At 41.8% G+C, this 16993-nt stretch overlaps 2 protein-coding genes across 2 annotated transcripts; both read right to left on the reverse strand.

Annotated features, from left to right (window-relative positions):
* Positions 1-948: 948 nt before the first annotated feature.
* On the reverse strand, positions 949-7633 carry PTP4A1 (protein tyrosine phosphatase 4A1). The gene is made up of 5 exons (XM_040058289.2): positions 7494-7633; positions 5862-5954; positions 5354-5484; positions 3686-3760; positions 949-2552 (listed from the first exon to the last, which is right to left on the reverse strand). The coding sequence occupies exons 1-5, from the start codon at positions 7596-7598 to the stop codon at positions 2435-2437; spliced, it is 522 nt and encodes a 173-aa protein (XP_039914223.1). The 5' UTR covers positions 7599-7633; the 3' UTR covers positions 949-2434.
* A 313-nt stretch (positions 7634-7946) lies between these two features.
* Positions 7947-14849, reverse strand: LOC131378507 (uncharacterized). Its single transcript, XM_058419712.1, has 2 exons — positions 14649-14849; positions 7947-8042 (listed from the first exon to the last, which is right to left on the reverse strand). The coding sequence occupies exons 1-2, from the start codon at positions 14685-14687 to the stop codon at positions 7947-7949; spliced, it is 135 nt and encodes a 44-aa protein (XP_058275695.1). The 5' UTR covers positions 14688-14849.
* Between the last annotated feature and the right edge of the window lie 2144 nt (positions 14850-16993).

Below are 16993 nucleotides of genomic sequence, written 5' to 3' on the forward strand. Positions count from 1 at the left end.
TTCAGAGTTCAAAGAACCAAGCTTCCATCACTAACATGTTAGAGCTCTTAACTAAAATACAACCCTCCTTACCCATGAAGAATTCTGTTAAGACAGAGCAAAATCTGATCTATGTACAGAAATTGCATTAATAATTTTAAATAAGAAGATTCCAGGTATTTTACTTGTAGTTTTACAGACTTCTCCTAATTTCATGAGTGACCAACTTGAATTGGATAATCTGTGTTAAACCAGTATTTATATCGACCAGCCCAGTATAATGATGAGTTATGTAATTTGTGACGATTTTCTTTGACATTGTTCCTATCATCTAGTCCTTCTTGACAACAGAAAGCAGAAACATGGATGACTTTGGATGTCATTCCATAAGATCTCACTTCTTCAGTCAAATGAAGCAGTATTTCATGAAACAAAATATCTTTTAAACCATGTTCAGCTTCCAAAGGAATGATACAAATTTTATTTTACTATCATACAGTGCTCTTTATAATGAGGCTGTAACTTCTCCAAAAGCACTCCTTCAGAAATTTCAGAGTGATACTATGATCCCATCTCACTGTTTAGAAAGTAAGATGTATTAACCAAAGTTTAACTCTAAGCAGGTATGAGCATCGATGACCTCAGCTGGTTACTAAGAGCACCTTCCAGTTCTTGTCAGGCAGTTTAGTCACCACTCTGTAAACTCACATAACACATCTTTACTCACACAATTTTTGGGACATCTTGTCTGTACATCGCTTCAGTCTTGACAATGAAGCACTCTGTCATACTGTTTTCACCTGAATTCTAATACTACTGATTCAAGTGTTCTCCAAGCTTTACTGATCCATATCATCTTCTGCTTTACTGCAAAAACAACTTCAAGAACACTAAGTAAGTAACCTGTTTTAGAATTGGGGATAGCAAGTCACAAGTAAGCTACATGAAAAAATACTGTACTTTCTACCATTAATTTTTGTCCACATTTATTTATGAGTAAAACAAACAGCGAACATTACAGCAAAGGGGACATTCAGGTCCATATTTTAAAAAAAAGAAGAGATGCCTGAGTAGATTCTGAATTTAGGCACCTCAGGATTGCTGACAAAGTACATAAAAATAAGTGAAAGTGATGAGCATTTCAGCAAACTTCGTAAGTGCATTTCAGTATTTATTTAGATGTTTTAAGCTCTCGCACTAGATTTTACAAGCTGGTGAACACTGGCAAAAGTATTTCTCCCACAGAACTATAACCACACATTCCCAAGACAGTATAAATATATGGTTGAACTAACATTAATACACATCACCATTTTATCAATTACATAATAAAACAAATTATCAAGTATCCAAATATTAAGTTACGCAGCTTTAAAGGCATACAAAATATTACAGAAGTCTGCCCAAGTCATAGCAGAAACTCAAGGGGAAAAACAAAAAGAAAAGAAAAAGATCACACCTTCAACAAAGCAATAGTTGGTAAACAACTCTCAATAGGTACAGTAAAAGAAAACTACAAGATTTTTCAGAAATTTTCTGATTAAGAATTTTTAGCTACAATAACAAAGCATTTCTACATTTTAAAAAAATATTTACTAAAGTAAAGGGCATATTCTATACTTCCTGCACAAGACAAAGGCAACATTTTACTAGAAATATTAAATAGCCCCTCCCAACCTTTTCAGGCCCTCTGTTAAGTTGCACGTGAAGTGCCAACATTAATTTTACTGTAAGGCTTTTTGTCTGGAGACATTAAAGACTTGTGTGCTTCTGTACAATTTAAAAGATCTTCTACATGAATAACCAGAGTAATGACTTGTAATATGGAGAGGTTCAAGTAACAGAAAGTACAGATGCAGGGTAAAAAGTTGCTGTAATTCATAGTATTAAAAAGACAGACTGTGCAAATCCTGATAATTCTAGTGCGATTGTGGGAGACAAAACATAGATTGAGCAGGCAGGACTACTTTAGAGGCCATATTCTTCAATATTGAAATGACTGTAGAAAAAAAGATAGTAAGGTCCAGATAAGCTGGAAGTTCTCACATCATCAGAACTATGCTCATTTTAAGGAAAAACATATAGCTGATATGCTGGGTATTTTGGCACCTAATCTCTCTACAGATTGATTTATTTTAGTACCCCAATTTTTAGTAGTTGAAACTAGGTCAGTAAGACTCAATGGCATGATTAAAGGATATTTGATCTGATAATTAATGAACAAGGAGACAGCTCAGAAACAGGGTACAGCAAAAACATTTACTGGATCTCCAAATAGACAGATATTTATCTAAACATAGAAGTTGCACTTCTACTGAGCCTTTAGCCTAATATATACTCCTAAGGAAGCTTTCGTTACTGCTAAAAAATACCAGACTGATGTCTTTGGCATGCAGTCTGCTTAATTCTAGTTTCCATCCTTTATTCCCAAGGAAGTACTATAGGCTGTTGAGCTTTACTGAATACAACAATTATTTCGGTGACCATTGGAGTCTTTAAAGCGCAGACGCATCTTGGGGCGGTATTTCTCCAAGTACAGAAGTTGTTTGCTGTTGAAAGCTCCACGCCGCTTCCTAGATAAAAAAATAAACATATTTGAGACAGAACATTAATCTACTGCCCAGTGAAATAATATCACCAACCAGAGAAAAATATTTTTAGGTCACTTAAAAAAGCCACCTTCAAGTCAAGGCTGTAACCAAAGTAGGGATAAGTGGAAGTTAAGTGCCAGGAAAGAGGGTGGTAGCTTCCTTTCACAAATACGTCACTGGACCACATGCTCAAAGGAGTACATTGCATTTTAGACAGTGTTCTAGCCTATGATAAGCAAAAGCCATAGATTTTACATTAAGATCTTTAGAAGAAACTTCAAAAGGAAGCTCCAAAGCAGATGCAAGACAGTCTTCTTCAGAGCTGAAGTTATTAATTCTCTTAAAATAACTACAAAGAATACAATAGTAAGAAAGTACATAGATGTTTGAAAACCCCATAAGAAGATGCTGAATAGAAATTGAGCTTTCTTTGTTCTCTCAAACCATATGTACGTGAAAAAAAGGGACATGTTGGCTGACTGTTTGGAGTATGTACCTGGCTTCCTATTCCTCATTTCATACACAACCAGTACAAGCTGAATTTAATTCTGCCGGGCAATTATGCAAGAAGTATTTTGTCATTGTTTATAATGGAAGCAGCTTCTTTTAACTATAGCTGAAACCTGAGAAATTAAAACACTGAGACTAAAACTGTTCTCATCCAACTTAGCTACACCAGTGAAGAAATTCAAGGAAATATTTGCCTTAAGTAGAGCACCAAAAAAGACAAAGGTACTCTGCCTTTCATATTTAAAATAAATACAAAGAACTCTGCAAATCTAACTGAAAGTTAGGGTGGTTGTTTTCATTTTTTATTAAATGGCCTCTAGTAATTATGTATGGATTCTGGTTTCAACAGAAACATACCCATTCTACAGGTCCAACAACACTGACTGTATGCAGTACATTTCACAATTTCAGATGTATTAAATTAATTACCTTACAAAAAAAAAAAAAAAAAAAAAAAAAAAAAAAAAAAAAAAAAAAAAAAAAAAAGGGGGGGGGGGGCATCAAAGACAAGAGTAACACTCAGAATTTCCTTCAGTCCCTCAGTGCCCACAGATGTATCAACATAATGAATCTTGGGAACAGCTACATGTTAGTGTCACACTTACTGTCTTATGAACTGCACTGCATCTTCATACTTCATTCCACATTCTATCAGTGCAAGAGCAACTAAGACTGGAGCTCTGGTTCAAAATAAAATAAATTCAGTTTAGCTTTTGTCAAAGTATACTCGGAAAAACAATTTACTGTGGTTTTTGCATATAATATGTTCCTTCGCTGGGAAAGCAGAAAAGGCAGAAGGCATTATCTACGCTCACTGAGATCTAATATCACCTGGTTTTGAGTTAGCCATTCTTATTAAATAAGGGTTCAAATTAACTCTGGTCAAACTTAGCTTCATTCATCTGACTAAGTAGAGGAGAGGACAACAGAAATAAAATGCTAGTAATCTTTAACCATTTGTTTCAAAGCAATTGATTCTGAGGAAGAGTTGTGTATGGGTTTTTATTCTCCAAAATGAATCTTCATTACAAGCACTCAAAATGCCAAACCACAAGCCAGAAGAGGGGTCGAGTTCAGTAAGAACTGACAAATCCTAGAACTAGTGTTAGAAGTTTTGGGAACGGATGCAGGGTGCTGCACTCCCCTGAGGATTTCCTTGTTTGCCATGGCATTCCTCCTCTGACAGAATCAATTTTCAATTACAAAAGCTTGACTTAATTCAAACTCAAATACATTAGCAATTTATGACTCAAAAAAACCCCTAAAAAAACACAAGACAAGACCTCACACCACACACTAGCAACAGACGTGTGCATGTAGTAGTAACGTTGAGTGGTTTCTTATGTTCAGGGATTTAAAAGAAAACTTACATCACAGAAAGCTAGGACTGTCTTTTCAACTAATTAACTGTCCCGTTTTGAGGAAAAAGCAACCAGTATCACTCTAAGCAGCAGAAGACAACTTGTTTTGGTAACATTCATCACTACAGTGAACTTCATTAAGTATGAAGCCATAATGCAGTGGATAAGCCAGGCTGATGGACAAGACCAGAAACCTCCATTTTTTATTGGACAATACTGAAATCCATGGCTAGAATATAGCAATTCCTTTTTGAACAGATCTAGTTCCCAGGTAGTCTAGAACAGCAGAAAAAACATTATTTTCTCACAGCTGTTGAAATTCTATTTGAGATAGTGGCAGCAGACAGATTGAACAGGACTAAGAGGAGAATATTAAGCATTATCCCCAAAAATTTTCCTATCACTTTCAGAAATTAAACAAACAGCTTTGGGACTTTTGAAAACACTTTTCATCCCCCAGATAGGTAGTGGATGAAAGCTGGTCTTGACATACCAGAACTACGCACTTGTTTGGGGTTTAATGGTTACAATGCCCTTGGTTTAAGGAGACTGGCAATACTGCTGAAATGGAGATGAGGAGAAAGCAGGCAAGTCACAAAAACCCAAACCCATTAGGGGAAAAAATAAACAAAAAAACTCAATGGGGCACTCATCAATAGACTCGGTACAAGAATATACTTGTTAATTCTGTAGACTTTGTGAGAGCTGTGACCAAAGCATTATCTCTTGACCTAAAAATCTTTAATAAATACATACAACAGTTTCCTGCTATCTTAACTACTTTTAAGCGTGAGGTCATTCCAATATTGGATATGTTACTATTTTACATTTGCCTCAAATAAACTTTTGCATTAGATCTTAACAAGGCTGACCAGGGATGACTGTTCAACAAACATTTAAAACTTTACCTACCTTCCAAGACCAGCAACACAGTGAACAGCAATACAACAACCAGGTTCTTCACGAAATTTAACTTTAAGGAGGTTTAGCCAATCATCAACAATCTGGTTGGATGGTGGAGCACCATCATCAAAGGGCCAGTCCTAGAACACAGGATGACAAACACAAAAAACAGGATTCTTGTAAGCTGTATGCATAGGCAAATATCAGGGGGGACACAATGGACAAGAGCCAACAGCTGAGGAAAGCACCCAAACCTACAATTCTCTAATAGTCTAATTATTGCACATAATACTGCAAATACATTTTGCTCAATCAGTTTTCATTGATCACATTATTTAGCTCAAAACGGAACTTTTTTCCCTGATAAGAAAAGATGTCTCCACATATTTTTCCTCCATCAGTTACTGGAATACTCATAAAGTTAGTAAGGTGGTGTCAAGTAATCGTTTTTGGGGGGAAGGAGGTAGAGTGAAGAGGGAAATATGTTGGTTTTGAACTCTGCTTCTACACTACTTACCAAAACCTGAATGCCTTCTTTTTCCACCGGAGCAGTGTCATAAGTAGCTTCGCACACTCTTACCACTGTGGTAACACCGTATTTCTTAAGTTCCTAGGGAGTGGTAAAAAAAATAATGCTGTAAGAGTAAACTAGCTTCACTTACCATTTAATTTCCTTGATAAGCTAACTTAGTAACTCATTCCAAAATTTTCAGTAGCAAAACTCATGCAAATGCTTGCCATCCTGCAGAGACAGAAAGCTGAAATGACTAAAAACTTGTGTGCTAATGCCATATACTTTAGGCTTTTCTGCTAACATAGTCTTATAAGCAGACTAAGTTCTGTTATGTTGGATCAGACTTTTTCTTTTAAAATCAGATCCTGATAAATAATGATTAATCAAGTAGTCAATCTTCAAAAGATCATTCATTTTAAAGAACAGGAAGCTTCCCAGTTTGCAAAGCTACATACTTCACTAGATGTATTCTGAGCAAAGTTCAAATCTTCCCCCTCTCAAATCTTGCTCCCCTCCCTCTCTCTGTTTAAAACAACAGGTTTGTTAGACCACTTACTCTTAAGAGTTACAAGCACAGGATAATAAATTATTCCAGTTACTGAGTTGTCATGACAAAATTTAGCTTTCCATTTTACTATTACCCCACACTAAAAAAAAAAAAAAAAGGCAATCCTTCTTCATTCTCCCTGCAACAAATATCATTCACACTGCAACTGTCATGGTAATGACTGAAACATAGGCTAAGCATACCTGATATATGTGAGAATATAAAGGCAAACAAATGTTATCTCACTCTGTTTCCTGTAAATAATCCTGCACTGAATGTAGAATTGAGCTGTAGTACACCTAAAATCTTGCTAAGGAGGGACTTAGCAAACTTGGACCTTCCCATGAAGTAGCTCAGCAAGCAACTTATTAGCATACACACACACTTCATACAACCATGCACTTTATTGTTCCAACATGCTAAATACGTGGTTTAAATGATAAAATTCAGTACTAGCAATATATGCCAAGCCACTGGCTTTAGTCAGTAGCATGTACCAAAGCATTTAAAGTAGCTTCAGCAGCTCTGGGTGCAGAGTAAGCCTATTGCCAGAAATTTCACGCAAGTAGATGCTATGACACAGAGGATCCTCTTAAGCTACACCAAAACCGCAATCTGCTAATAGAGTGAAGGAAGCTCGGCAGTGAAAGCATATTGCAATCCTGTTATTAGTTCCTAAGGTTCTGACCCACAATATATATCACTATGCAGGAAGTGCAATGAAATGTTACACCACTTCAGCCCAATCTGAACGTGAGCTCCTACCACTAAGAGATGTTTGTATTGTTCTACATGTAACTCTGCTAGATAATTCCTGTTTTCAGATTCAACAATATACTTAATGTACCATGTACTAGATAGTATAATTATTACTTCACTCTCAGAATTACATTTGTGAAGGCCAAAGTATATGTCTGCAGATCTTCAAAGTACAGCACCAATACTTGAAAAGAAAAATCAATATACAGTCTCAGTACCTCCTCATATGGCTTTTGCAGCAGTTATCAGCTAGTAAAGGAAATTATAAATATAGTATGCTGTCCAGGGATTAAAAAAATACATCAGTAAGAATTCCACACCAGCCTTACCTCTATAAATTTGTTTAAGGTTGCATTGGTTGGATTATGCGTGATCAGGAATCTCATGTTCTTGTAGGTGATTTCCACAGGAGCTGGGCGGTTCATTCGGGCCATATTGATTTAGTTAAACATGCAACAAGATTATGAAAGGATTAAAAAAATTCTAATACAGAAGTGATGTAGAGAAACTGAAGTCTACTTCACTATACTCCAAGTGAAATTCTCAGTGCTTGGAAGTATGAGGTTGGGAGCAATGGGAAATGAAATGAACCTCCTAACAAGAAGCAGCAATTCTTCAATCCAGTAATACTGAGGCAAAAGAAAGGCAGTGCACTGAGGTTTACCCCATCCAGGTCTGAATTCGGTTGTTAAATGCTCTGCCAATTTCAATTCAACACTTCTTATCCTGGTGAACCACTCTTAGGGGGGCTTCTTGGTGGAGTAGTAATGGATTTCTACAGTTCACTTGTCTGCATAGAGGTCGTGCTGTGCCTGGCAGTAGTCTCCACTGCCCTTCAGAAACTCCATAAATGTGTGACCAAGAACACCACAGAACTGCTGTAAAGAGAGGTGGGGAAAAGCATAATCAGTACTGGTGAAACAAAGTTGTAAGACATCACACTTTATAAAATGAAAAAATAAAAACACAGCAACTAAGCAGTTTCACAAGAATTAGGTTTGTGTAAGAATCCTGTTACCTTTCTTAGGATGGATTACTAGAAAATAAATATATTTACTTATTAGAAAGTTTCCATATAGGGTTTTTGCAACACCAAATCCTGTAATGTATTAAAATACCAATTTCAGATGTGCTAAACACAACAACAAGTTTTAAGAACCCCCGTATTTATAAAGAGCATAGTTCTTCAGGATACCCATACAAATGCCGATTCCATTTTGAATTGAGAAACATCACAACATCTATTAAAATTACAGTGCCTAAAGAAAAAAATGCATATAAATCCACCTGACCCAAACAGGAGGCTTTGAAAGCAAATGCAGACTTTGCACCCTAACGATACAATGTGAGCTTTTGAACAGAGCCTTTTGAGAGACACAGACTTCTAACTAAGGAACATTTCACACACCAAAGGCTGAAGACCAATGGCAACCTTCACATGCTTAAAGTCTGTTTACACCATGACTTCATCAATATACCAAGAAAGTGGTATTGGTCTAGCTAAAAACATACATAGGCAAGTTTACTAAACAGGCCATTCCTGTCCAGTAGTATGGTGCTTAGGTATGGTTAAATTTATATATATAATTACTGTAAGAAGCAACCAGGAATTAAGATAGCAAATGAACTACTCCAAGTTGAGAATTTTATTTGCAGATGTTGCAAATGAACCACACACGCGTGCTTTTACGCACCATAAAACCCTTACAGCAGATGCATTAAGTTTTGTGCCCAGCTACTCTACCAGTATTAATGCTTATATCTGCCTAGGGAACAGGAAGAAAGAAGAGGGGAGTTCTGTTTTCCAAAAGAGAGGTACAAAGTTGAACCACATGTCCACTAAATATACTTAGGTATTAGAGAGAAGCCTAATCAATCCTATAAATATTTAGCAGAAAAAAGTATTTCTGATGATCAGTCAACCTACTTTCATGTTTTCAGACAGCTTCCTGATAAGAGTTCTAATGTCCATGTTAAGTCACAGGCATGACTTGTAAAAAACAAACAAAACAAAGAAACACAATAAAACCCCAACTGGCTAACAAACAGGAGAATGAAGTTAAGAGAAGATGACAATTTCACATCCACTTTGCTGCCACTCCAGAGACACTACCATCACCTGGTAGTGATGTAGACTGTAGGATTAAGTCTGCCAGTGTCCTCGTTTAGGGTAAATTTGGGAGAAAAACCTAGGCCAGCCAGCTACATATAAAAAAAAGCGACTTCAGTATTTACTTTTAACAACTTGAGAGCGAGCAAGAACTCTAAATGTAATAGGCATGGAAAAGGAGTAAGAAGGATCCTCTTAAGTCAAAGGTCAACAGAGTAACAGGAACCAGAAGAATTCAGACTCGGAAGAACTCCAAGAATCATCATCTGACTCACCAGCCATGCCCTAGCAAGGTGGCAGGTGTGCATTTAAAAGCCTCCTAGGACCAGATCTAGAGAACAGCTAAAATAGCAACTGAAAAAAAGAACTGAAGGTAACTTATTTAAAGTCACTTTCAATTAGTTTAAGAAGCAGAACAGCAAAAAGGGGCAGGACAGCTTTAAGCAGATAGAGCTGCACAAGGTCTTGTGCTGCTTTTTATACTGCACTGGCAGATCTCATATCAATCTCTTCTTAAGACTGCTAAGAAGAATCATAGACAGACCCTTGCCCTGTTTAAGGATGGAGTGAAGGCTGTCAGAAACACAAATGCATGCAGGTGAGCTTGGAGACAAAGAATGGAGTCATTAGGGTGAAAGCCTTTCAATTGGCAAAATCGAGATTCTGGGGAGGAAAGAACATTTAACATGTCACCATACCAGGGCAGGTAGGAAGAAAAAAGTAATCATGTTTCATCCAGTCTTCTAGGCAGGCTGCCCTTAGTCTGCAAGCCAGCGTACTCAAGATACCAGACAAACCAGTAAACACGGAAAAGGCAGCAATTAATTAAGTAAAAAAATCCTTCTTTTTAATGCAGATTGCTAATGACACTTTAGAAACTGGGTGCACAATTCAAATTCTTATACAAAGCAGAAACAAGTAGATTATGCAATGTTACATTTGAGTTCCATGTGTTATTAACCCTTACAAAGGAATTCATTTTGTTAATTACTGACTTAACAGTCAGTATTAGACACATCAGAACCTCAGTAATTCACACATCTAAGGACCTAACCAAGCATGTACTTAAGCCTCACTGTTTGCCTTGGCAACTACTCCAGCCACACTACAGAAGACCAAAGCTCACATTTTCCTTTGATGTGAATGCCATCACTTCTCACCAATAGGAAAGTTTCACAGGCAGATCAACTCCTTTAGGCAGCAACACACTGTACTATCCCAAGACAGCTTTGCCAACCTAGTTTTGTCCTGCTCTGGAAGTCAAATAAAAATAAAAGATGAGTACTACATGGGCATGCTGTTTCTGTTATGCAGTTAAGCCAGAGTTCAAGGCTTCATCCACCTTCAGCAAAAATACCTGGAAGATGAGAAATCAGCTATGAAAATAGTGTTGTAGTAATTATGATGACCTCGGGCTTTGAGGGAACTCAATGTCATGAGCTTTCCAAAGGCCTGGAAATACAGCTTTAAAATTGCTATACTGTCTCATACAGTTTTGGTAGGTGAGCTATCAAAACAGTCAGGACAGCGTGCGTGAAAGCAAAAAGTTGCGTAAATGAAATTCAAGCACGTAGTGTTAAAGGCAGAAGGTTCTTTAACAGAGTAACACCAACTCATTGTTTGTACCACCAAGTTGGGTACTCTAGCATGTTCTTTTCAATTTACATATAATTTTTCCTTGAGGAAATTTAACACAGAAGAATTTGGGAAAAAGTAGCAGTTTCCATCCCAACAGAAAGACCAACATTTAGACCACCAAAATAAACCTGAAGAACAAAACTAGGGTTAATATACCAGGACCACCTATTGAGAGAAAGTAACCTGTCCACTATAGCTGCATTAATTATGATTGTATGATCTACTACAATTCAAGCTAGAAGAAGTTAGAGAACAGTCTGTTTAAGCAGGAAGAAGGCATCTTGAAAAGGAAGGCTTTAATTCACACCCTTCTCTGGGACAGAAAGCTGAAGTACCTGTCATCACTGACAAGCAGATTAACAGGTTGTTTATCTGGGGTTTGAAACAATCACTCATGTCTGAAAAAGGTCTAAAATGTTTACAAAGTAATCTATTAGTTCATTACTGAAATGGGCTAAGCAGAGAGGTGCAAAGTTATCCCCACACTGCTGACAGTCTGGTTCACAACTCGGTAGCATCTTGAAAAGCACGCAAACAAAAGCACTTGTAAAGACACTTACATAGCGCTTCAGAAGATGTGCAAGATGGTTCATGGTTGCCCAATCCACCTGCTCATAGACCGAAAACATTTACACCCAGAAACATCTATGTGGTCTCACATTCTTTGAAGTCAAGACCTGACACGCAGTCATCCACTGAAACCACAGGACTAAAACTAGAAAACAAAATTAAACTAAGTTTCACGACAATTTGAGAACACCTGCAAGAAGTTCTTTGTTCTAACTTACTGCCCAACAAAAAGACACTGAATGAAAAATACCTCCAACTTCTCTTACTATTCAAGGCCTCAGTAGCAAATGCCAAAGCAGACAGGGAAGAGTGGGAGGGTAAGCGGTACAAACTGTGATGCCATTACGCAAGGTAGAGGCACACCTTGACAAGGTACTCTTGACAAGATGCACCTCCTATCTACTAGGTAGATAAATGCCTGATATCCACAGTGATAACACTGTCCATTCTGGACCATGAAAAGTGACCCATTGCCTATGAAAGTACCTTCATATCTCACCAATGAGAAGGGAGAATCTAAAGGTTTATCATAAATTTCTTGTGACATGCTCTATGCCGGAAGGATATTCTTGTGGTTCAAGTATGCAGTGAAGGGGGAAGAAAAAATTATCTCAAAACTTCCTGTATAACAAGTCAATGCAACTTTGAGAGATGATGAAATGGAGACCATGTGATTTGGTTCAAAGTTCTTCTGCTTTGGATCACAAAAACCACATGCAAAGAAGCCTTAACATATACTGAAAAAAATTAGACGTCACAGAAACCAACCCATCCCCCTGTCTAGCACTTCCTCCTGAGTTTCTAAAATCAAGGAAACTCAGAATCACTTAACACTGTCACTTCAACAGTAAACTACATAAATCCTGTCAGTCTACTAAAAAACTATCCTATTATGTTTTAAGCAATAACATGAGAAATATAGCACATACAGTAAAAAAATGTCTGCATGTATTTCAAAGAGTTTAATTTAGCCATGAATGCCTAACAAAAAGTTGCAAGTGAGAAGAAAGCAGTAAGGACTTCCATTTAACACAGAAAAATTTCTTGTATTGATCCAATAGAGTGAATTTTAATTTTCTGAAGAAGGTGACAATCTGTTGTTCATGGTTCAGTAATACCCTTATCTAGGTTTTCTGGTTAATGTTTAAAACAAGTGATTGCTTACAGTGAGCCTACATGCTGGGACAGACCTGGCATTCTTATGTGGCATGTATTTTGTCAGAACAGGAAAGCTTCACTTGATAGAAGTTATTAGATAAGGCTAATTTCTATTTAATTACTGTCTTACTGACACATTTAGTTTCAGTAAGACAATGAAATCCTGTTGCCTTGGCTCCTGTTATATCTGTCACGCATTTTTATTTCTCATTCTCCTCTCAAGGCTGTGCAATTTCTGTATTATCTCTTCCACACTTTCCCCCTGAAACACTCTGTTCCTGTAAGACAATTTCAAAACCCTTTGCTGTTCCATCATTGGAGTAATATGAGCTGACATTTAGGTGTAATCTTCAGGTTTCTTGATTTGGCAGTTTTATGAGATTACAAAGAGACAGGGTTCATACTTCTGAGTCACTGCTTTCGAAAGACTCAGCAGATGCAGGTAGACATATTGGAAAGTTGTCTCCAGCAAAAATAAGAAAACACCAGATTAAAGGACCTTCACGCCACCAAAACTGTACAACTGCCAGCTCATAATACTTGCTATGTGCAGAGCTGGCTATCAGTGAGCAAACAATACTGCTTCTATTGTCATAGACTACTTGATTTTGTTAATTCTTTCTGGCTTTTTGTTAAGTCTTTCTGGCTTCCCTGCTTTTAAAGGGCATACTAGCACCAGCAAGCCGTGCATTGATTTTCTTTCTGCTTAAATACACACTGTGATCTGTAGTCACAGATGTTACGCAGCACAGATTACTATTACTAGTTGAGTTAAAAAAGGAAAACAAACCAAAAACCGGCAAGCAAAACCTTCCATAGATGAACTGTGATCCACCTCCAGAAGGAAATGCCTTCCTTGAAAAGACATATAGCAAGGTCTTGAAAGCAGTTTCGGTCAAAACTAAGGTAATTGACTGTATTCGCGAGCTTTTGAGGCTTAAGGGAGGTTGCTACAGAAACATCCGCTTCAACGTGTACTTAATGACTCGTCTGCGGACTTTTCCTGCCGAACAATGCCGGGTGCACACCCAAGTTCGGGCATACCCCACCTCTACTGCATAGAGCTCATTTTGGAAAGGACTCACGTCCTCGCTCGCAGCCGGCAGCGACTCCCCGCCCGAGTACGGCGGAGACAAAGCAGCCTCCCGGCCGCCTTCGCCCCGGCCGCAGCCGCGCACGTGGGGCCGCGGCGGGGGGCGAGCGCCAGCCGCGGCAGCCAAGCCTGGCAACGAGCCTGGCAGCCAGCCGCACAGGGGCAAGCCCCGGCTTGCCCGGACAGCCCCCGGCTACGGCCGCCCCGCAGCCTCGAGGCGCCACGCTCCCGGCCCGTCTGTCCCAATCTCTCCCCGGAGGGGAGACACTGTCCCGGCCGTGACAGCGCGCCGCGGGCCGGGCCGAGCCGTCGCCCCGACTGCGACGGTCACGGGTTCGCATCACGCCTCGATCAGGCTCCCGACGCGGAGCCATCTTGTCCCCCGGAGCCGCCGCCCGGCTCGGCTTCCACCCGGCAGGGGGCTCCCGGCACGGCCCAGGGCCCGGAGCCACGGCCGCGCTGCCCTTCCCGGCGGGCGGCCCAGCCTGGCCCGGCGGACTCCGCCACACAGAGCCCGGCGGGGAGAACACCGGGCCGGCGGGCGGAGCAAGCGGCAGCCGAGCTCACAAAGCCGCTTTGTGCCCGAGCCGCCCAGGAGCCGCGGAGAGGTCGCCACCTCCTCCTTTCTCGGTAGAGGAAAGAAGAAGGACGCCAGCAGGCGGGGACAGGAGAGGGGCGCCGGCGGGGAGGGAGGCCGAGCCTTGCCGAAGCCGGGCGGGCTCGGTTCCCCAGCGGCCCGCCCGTCGGGAGCCGCGGCCCGGCGCTTCGAGAAGCCGCCCGCAGCCGGCGCGGCCCGGGCGACAGAACAAAGAGACAACATGGAGAAGATGGGGGAGAGGGGGAGGAGAGGCGCGGTAGCCGGGAGGCCACCGGGGCGAGGGGCCAGGGTGGGGGGCGCGGGCGGGCGGCACTCACAGGAATATGGTTACTCATTGAAGACTGTAGCCTGATCATACAGCCGGGGTGCGGGCGCCACCGCCGGGGGCAGGAGGAGCAGAACTAGGAGGAGGAAGAGGAGGAGGCGCTGGAGGCCGCGGAGCTGCCGGCGGGGGTTCGGCGGCGGCGGCAGCGCGGGGAAGGACCATACAGCGGCTGCGGCGGGCGGGCGGCTCTGCGGGCGGCGCCGGGCGGACGCGGCTGCACCAGCAGGGACACTCGGCGCCGCCTCCCGCACGGCCGTCCCGGGCCCCGCCCCCCGCGCGCGTCACTGACGAGCGTCGCGCCCACCCAATCAGCGGCGCCGTCGGCGCGTCTGGGGCGGGCGCGGGGCCGCGCTGGGCGTGGCGAAGGCGGGGCGGGCGGGCGCGAGAGGCGGAGGCGGCCGGCGGGAACCGGTTGGTGAATGGGGCCGGCCCGGGAGCGCCCCTCGGGGCCGCGCCGGGACACCCCGCGCGCGCCCCGCCCGCTCGCGCCGGTGCCAGCGGCTTCGCCGGGAAGCGCCTGGCGCGAGCCCCGGCTCCCCCGGGACGGACGCTTCCAGACTCTTCCCTGCGCCGCTGGCGCGGGGCGGCCGGCCGGCGCTCCGCAGCCCTGTGCTCGTGGTGGCGGGGCGAGGCTGGAGAGCCGCTCCCGCGCGGGCCGTAGGACGCGGAGTTGGCGCAGCGTCGGCCCCGCGTGGATTTAATCCGTCGGCCCCTTCGCCCGACGGCTGCAAAACCGCTCTGGCGAGTTGAATGCCGACGGGAAGCTCTTAGAGCGTTCTGCCCGCACATTATCCTGTGTTTTTTAAGTTGAGATGAAAACCGTGATTCTGGTGTCGCAGATGGGAGCTGAGCCCAGTAGGCCAGAAGCGGTGCGGGAAACAGCAGGGCTCGCTTAGCCTCGTGCTGCCCTCGCTTCTGGGAAAGCCGCCCAGGGCACAGAGGGTCCCGGAAAGGCAGACGAGGTGCAGGCGGCGGGGAGAAGCGCCGATGGTATCGCTGCCGCGCCTCCGGGGTAGCGGCATGGCCGGCAGCCCCTGGCTGGACACCGGCAACCGGGGAATCACCTCAGTCTGGGTCACTGCCAGCTTTGTGAAGTAACAGTCTATTTTTAGCTTGAGTTCATCTGAAACTGCTCTGGTTGTATTTAAGTAAAGTTTTTCTTCTGCGTGATATTTTATTACTGCTATTCAGATTATAAGAGCTGGCAGAAATTCTTTTTGATATAAAAAAATGAACAGTCCCAATCTGAGTCTCCTCAAGTAGTACTGCCCTGTACAAAGGCATGGCTGGTTTGTGATTTTGCCCAAATGTCCTGTGTTTGTAGAACCTGCATAAGCCGTGGTTTGTCCAGAGGAGGTTTTTATGGTATGTGACACGGGAGAGATATTGCTATTCAGAACATGTCTATTATCTTTCACTTCACCTTGCTTCAGGAGGCCATAAGCTAATTTCTAATCAGGAGCTATGTCTGTGCTAGGATAAAGTACTTAGCTTTTCTGGGCTATAAATAGATCTGGGCTGTATTTATTTATATTGTGTTACGTATTTACTGACTTAGAGTACGTGTCTGGTGGACTCAGCTGTTTCCAGTTTTCCATATAAAACTTGAAAACGTGCTCAAAATGCTATAAAATAAGATGACCCCAAGGTTAATAGCTGCTTGTAATATTTACTTATTGGTGGTTGCAAAGATAGGAAATTTGGGGGAATAAAGAAATAAACTCAATGTCGCTTATATAAGTTTTAAAGTGTGAGGAATTTACTCTGAATCACAGAGTTCTGTAATTAAGCAGCTCTTTACCTGCTTTAATCCACGCTGTTTGGTTTTTGTGTTTGGGGTTTTTTCTTCCAACAATGCAACGTTTTGTTTACTGCTTCATTGCACAGTAAACTGATCAGGATTTAAAAATCAAATTGCTTTCTGCTGTAACATCCCTTCAGTGCTTTTGCGCAGTAGTTTACACTGAAAATCAGTCTGGCAGTTTCTCCGAAATTATATACCCAAAGAAGAAAGGATTTAGCTCGGAAAACTTCTGGTCTAAAAGGATTTTTTTCTTTTTGAGTAAAGAATACCATGATCGTTTTAACAATATAATGATTATAATTTTTATTAGCTTGACCCTATCTGGTCCCCCTAGTTGTGGTTAATTATGTCATCCTAGTTGTCACTAACTATGCAGTCCCTGTATTTTATGGTCTGAGATGGCAAGAGACACTTGGAGACTATAATAGTCTCCTATTTCATATAATATAGAGCAGAATCAGAGGTATATGTAGGGGAGAGAGAAAAGTGCATAGTTACAAGGTGCCAGTAAGTGAACTGATGAAACAAAGCAG

The sequence above is a fragment of the Hirundo rustica genome, chromosome 3 (genome assembly GCF_015227805.2).
Source record: "Hirundo rustica isolate bHirRus1 chromosome 3, bHirRus1.pri.v3, whole genome shotgun sequence".
Taxonomy (NCBI): domain Eukaryota; kingdom Metazoa; phylum Chordata; class Aves; order Passeriformes; family Hirundinidae; genus Hirundo; species Hirundo rustica.

Coding starts and splice junctions, on each gene's coding strand:
- PTP4A1 (XM_040058289.2), bottom strand. CDS start 7,598: ATGGCCCGAATGAACCGCCCAGCTCCTGTGGAAATCACCTACAAGAAC. Junction 3,761..5,353: donor TGTGTTGCTGGTCTTGGAAG/GTAGGTAAAGTT, acceptor ATTTTGAACCAG/AGCTCCAGTCTTAGTTGCTC. Junction 2,553..3,685: donor GCAGTGCAGTTCATAAGACA/GTAAGTGTGACA, acceptor TTTTTTATCTAG/GAAGCGGCGTGGAGCTTTCA.
- LOC131378507 (XM_058419712.1), bottom strand. CDS start 14,687: ATGATCAGGCTACAGTCTTCAATGAGTAACCATATTCCT. Junction 8,043..14,648: donor CAATGAGTAACCATATTCCT/GTGAGTGCCGCC, acceptor CTCTCTTTACAG/CAGTTCTGTGGTGTTCTTGG.